A 5,000-nucleotide genomic window follows, 5' to 3' on the forward strand; every position below is an offset into this window, starting at 1 on the left:
CGGCAAGGGTTTGGGGAACACGAGCATGTTCTCCGAAATCCCTCATTGGCGCCGCTTCGCTACACCGTCGACACGCCACTCAACCCCCCCCCCCCCCCACGTCGACGACAGACGAGACAAAAGCCTTACTGTATATTGTAGCAACGAGAGATGTACACAATTGAGATTTAGAGCCTACTCAAACTTTTCTTAGTTTTTTTTTACTGCACATTAAAACTTTAATGTAACATCTGCTAGCTCTTTGCTAGCGCTAGCAGGTGCAGCTAGCATGTAGGCTACCATCTCTAGCACTTAACTTTTCCAATCTTGTTAAAACAGCAACATAACGTTCAAACACATCAAATACGTTTCAATACATCGCCAGTATTAACGTGATGTAGTTTAGGATGGGGAAAACTTGCAAAATCACACTTATTTAGCATTATTCACCAGACTACAAACAATTGCCTTGCAACTTACCTCAGACGAGATGAAATGGGAGGAGTAGGTTCTCGAGAAACTTCTAATTGGTGTCATTAAAGCGTCTCTCATTGGCCACAGCACAGACAAGCAGAAAACGAACCAATCAGGGAAAAGAGAGAAGACTAGATCCAACTATCATCAAGATTGGTTGCATTCCATTGAGATTGTATGACAGACGCACCCCTGGAACAAAAGCCTCTCACGACTTAACTCTTCAAGATACAGATTCAAGAAATGGCTTGTTAGAACGGCAAGGGTTTGGGGAACACGAGCATGTTGTAATTTTTTTAATCGGATGAAAAATGACCAAATGAGAGCAGGTTGAAAATGTATGATTTATCCGAAATGAAGAGGAAAAAAACACCCAAATTAACATGGAAGAGATTGGCGAGAGAGTCCAATTTCTCTTCGCTTAAAGGGAAAATAAAGGTACTAAATGACACCTTAGCCAAATAAAAGTTAGTTTGTCTGAAAGAAGACACTCGTGACTACAAAATGTGAGAATTTGACGTCTAGTGACAAAAGATTGTGGCAGTGGTGACGAGTTGAAGTGAAATTTTTTCTAATACATTATTTGGTTCCCGGCACTGGATGGCTAATTAGCCAACAGAGTGTGTGAGAAAGCTAATTCAGCTACTGTCTTTGAACCCGAACAGGGGGGGGGGGCTTTCATTCCTTAAAAAAGATTTCGACACTGAGCTAAAGATGGGACAAATTCCTACAAAATGAGCTAAAATTCGTATCGGTCGGATAACGTATGCGCGCGCAGCGTGTCTTGGAAAAAGGTGCTTGAAGTGTGATTTTTTTCCCATTCATTCCCAATGGGGAGTTAATTTGGGAGTTTTTGGGGAATAGCGTCGCCAAGGTAACTGGGAATTCTTAGAAAAATAATAGCGCAGCGAGTCAGATCGAGCCGCATCGTTTGATACCTCATTTGTGCCGGTGCGATGTACGGTACGGGCCGCATTTTAGCGGAAAAATCGTGGAATAATATATAATAATAACAACAAGAAAAATAAACCACTGTCCTAGGTAGAATAACAATATGTGCCTGCTTGCTTCGCAAAGCAGTCCCATAACTAGAAAAATTCCCGCGGAAATTTTGAATGGGACTGCTGACTCTTTGGTAATGAGCTGAACAGTTTAAAATTTAAACCACTGGAATCGCTCAAGAAATGTGGAAGTTAACCATAATCAACATCAACTAAAAGTATCTCACTGTCCCTGAACATGTATTTAAAAAAATGTAAATGAGCTGAACAGTTTAAAATTTAAATGACTGGAATCGGTCAAGAAATGTGGAAGTTAACCATAATCTAAAAATATGTCACTGTCACTTTAAGAGCACATACATTTTTGACTTGGAGCCGTCACGCGCCCCACATTGCATTGAGATCGCATGAGAGAAGCACCCCTTGTACAAAAGCCTCTCACGACTTAACGGTTGAAGATACAGATTCAAGAAATGGCTCGTTAGAACGGCAAGGGTTTGGGGAACACGAGCATGTTCTCATTTTCTTAATCGGATAAAAAATGACCAAATGAGAGCAGGTTGAAAACTTATGATTTATCAGAAATGGAGAGAGGAAGGCGCCTGAAATTAACATGTACAAGACAGGCGAATTAGTCCGACTTCTCTTGCTTAAGGTGAAAATAAAGGTACTAAATGACACCTTAGCCAAATAAAAGTTAGTTTGTCTGAAAGAAGACACTCGTGACTACAAAATGTGAGAATTTGACGTCTAGTGACAAAAGATCGTTGCCATGGTGACGAGTTGAAGTGACGTCACGCACCCACATTGCATTGAGATCGCATGAGAGAAGCACCCCTTGTACAAAAGCCTCTCACGACTTAACGGTTGAAGATACAGATTCAAGAAAGGGCTCGTTAGAACGGCAAGGGTTTGGGGAACACGAGCATGTTCTCCGAAATCCCTCATTGGCGCCGCTTCGCTACACCGTCGACACGCCACTCAACCCCCCCCCCCCCCCCACGTCGACGACAGACGAGACAAAAGCCTTACTGTATATTGTAGCAACGAGAGATGTACACAATTGAGATTTAGAGCCTACTCAAACTTTTCTTAGTTTTTTTTTACTGCACATTAAAACTTTAATGTAACATCTGCTAGCTCTTTGCTAGCGCTAGCAGGTGCAGCTAGCATGTAGGCTACCATCTCTAGCACTTAACTTTTCCAATCTTGTTAAAACAGCAACATAACGTTCAAACACATCAAATACGTTTCAATACATCGCCAGTATTAACGTGATGTAGTTTAGGATGGGGAAAACTTGCAAAATCACACTTATTTAGCATTATTCACCAGACTACAAACAATTGCCTTGCAACTTACCTCAGACGAGATGAAATGGGAGGAGTAGGTTCTCGAGAAACTTCTAATTGGTGTCATTAAAGCGTCTCTCATTGGCCACAGCACAGACAAGCAGAAAACGAACCAATCAGGGAAAAGAGAGAAGACTAGATCCAACTATCATCAAGATTGGTTGCATTCCATTGAGATTGTATGACAGACGCACCCCTGGAACAAAAGCCTCTCACGACTTAACTCTTCAAGATACAGATTCAAGAAATGGCTTGTTAGAACGGCAAGGGTTTGGGGAACACGAGCATGTTGTAATTTTTTTAATCGGATGAAAAATGACCAAATGAGAGCAGGTTGAAAATGTATGATTTATCCGAAATGAAGAGGAAAAAAACACCCAAATTAACATGGAAGAGATTGGCGAGAGAGTCCAATTTCTCTTCGCTTAAAGGGAAAATAAAGGTACTAAATGACACCTTAGCCAAATAAAAGTTAGTTTGTCTGAAAGAAGACACTCGTGACTACAAAATGTGAGAATTTGACGTCTAGTGACAAAAGATTGTGGCAGTGGTGACGAGTTGAAGTGAAATTTTTTCTAATACATTATTTGGTTCCCGGCACTGGATGGCTAATTAGCCAACAGAGTGTGTGAGAAAGCTAATTCAGCTACTGTCTTTGAACCCGAACAGGGGGGGGGGGCTTTCATTCCTTAAAAAAGATTTCGACACTGAGCTAAAGATGGGACAAATTCCTACAAAATGAGCTAAAATTCGTATCGGTCGGATAACGTATGCGCGCGCAGCGTGTCTTGGAAAAAGGTGCTTGAAGTGTGATTTTTTTCCCATTCATTCCCAATGGGGAGTTAATTTGGGAGTTTTTTGGGAATAGCGTCGCCAAGGTAACTGGGAATTCTTAGAAAAATAATAGCGCAGCGAGTCAGATCGAGCCGCATCGTTTGATACCTCATTTGTGCCGGTGCGATGTACGGTACGGGCCGCATTTTAGCGGAAAAATCGTGGAATAATATATAATAATAACAACAAGAAAAATAAACCACTGTCCTAGGTAGAATAACAATATGTGCCTGCTTGCTTCGCAAAGCAGTCCCATAATAATAACGACAAGAAAAATAAACCACTGTCCTAGGTAGAATAACAATATGTGCCTGCTTGCTTCGCAAAGCAGTCCCATAACTAGAAAAATTCCCGCGGAAATTTTGAATGGGACTGCTGACTCTTTGGTAATGAGCTGAACAGTTTAAAATTTAAACCACTGGAATCGCTCAAGAAATGTGGAAGTTAACCATAATCAACATCAACTAAAAGTATCTTACTGTCCATAAAAAAATGTAAATGAGCTGAACAGTTTAAAATTTAAACCACTGGAATCGGTCAAGAAATGTGGAAGTTAACTATAATCAACATCAACTAAAAGTATCTTACTGTCCCTTTAAGAAACGTGCACATTCACGCACGCACATTTGACTTGGAGACGTCACGCACCCACATTGCATTGAGATTGAATGAGAGACGCACACCTCAAAGAAGATGATGATGATAATGAGCTGAACAGTTTAAAATTTAAACCACTGGAATCGCTCAAGAAATGTGGAAGTTAACCATAATCAACATCAACTAAAAGTATCTCACTGTCCCTGAAAATGTATTTCAAAAAATGTAAATGAGCTGAACAGTTTAAAATTTAAACGACTGGAATCGGTCAAGAAATGTGTAAGTTAACCATAATCTAAAAATATGTCACTGTCACTTTAAGAGCGTACATGCATTTTTGACTTGGAGCCGTCACGCGCCCCACATTCCATTGAGATTGCATGAGAGAAGCACCCCTTCAACAAAAGCCTCTCACGACTTAACGGTTGAAGATACAGATTCAAGACATGACTCGTTAGAACGGCAAGGGTTTGGGGAACACGAGCATGTTCTCATTTTCTTAATCGGATAAAAAATGACCAAATGAGAGCAGGTTGAAAACTTATAATTTATCAGAAATGGAGAGAGGAAGGCGCCTGAAATTAACATGGCAGAGATAGGCGAGTTGGTCCGACTTGTCCGAGCTTAAAGGGAAAATAAAGGTACTAAATGACACCTTAGCCAAATAAAAGTTAGTTTGTCTGAAAGAAGACACTCGTGACTACAAAATGTGAGAATTTGACGTCTATTGACAAAAGATTGTTGCCATGGTGACGAGTTGAAG

The 5,000-nt window shown here is 40.7% G+C and overlaps 1 protein-coding gene across 3 annotated transcripts in view; it reads right to left on the reverse strand.

Annotated features, from left to right (window-relative positions):
* Positions 1 to 5,000, reverse strand: part of chd1 (chromodomain helicase DNA binding protein 1) — a 76,827-nt gene that overhangs the window by 56,567 nt on the left and 15,260 nt on the right. The window contains exon 1 of one of the 3 annotated variants that reach the window (XM_077542980.1): positions 460 to 671. The exons of the other annotated variants lie outside the window; for them this stretch is intronic. Within the exon in view, the coding sequence (XP_077399106.1) occupies positions 460 to 531 (72 nt within the window). The 5' untranslated portion in view covers positions 532 to 671. Of the gene's footprint in view, positions 1 to 459; positions 672 to 5,000 lie in introns of those variants that run through there. 3 annotated transcript variants of the gene reach the window in all.

The sequence above is a fragment of the Vanacampus margaritifer genome, chromosome 14, assembly GCF_051991255.1.
Source record: "Vanacampus margaritifer isolate UIUO_Vmar chromosome 14, RoL_Vmar_1.0, whole genome shotgun sequence".
NCBI classification, from domain to species: domain Eukaryota; kingdom Metazoa; phylum Chordata; class Actinopteri; order Syngnathiformes; family Syngnathidae; genus Vanacampus; species Vanacampus margaritifer.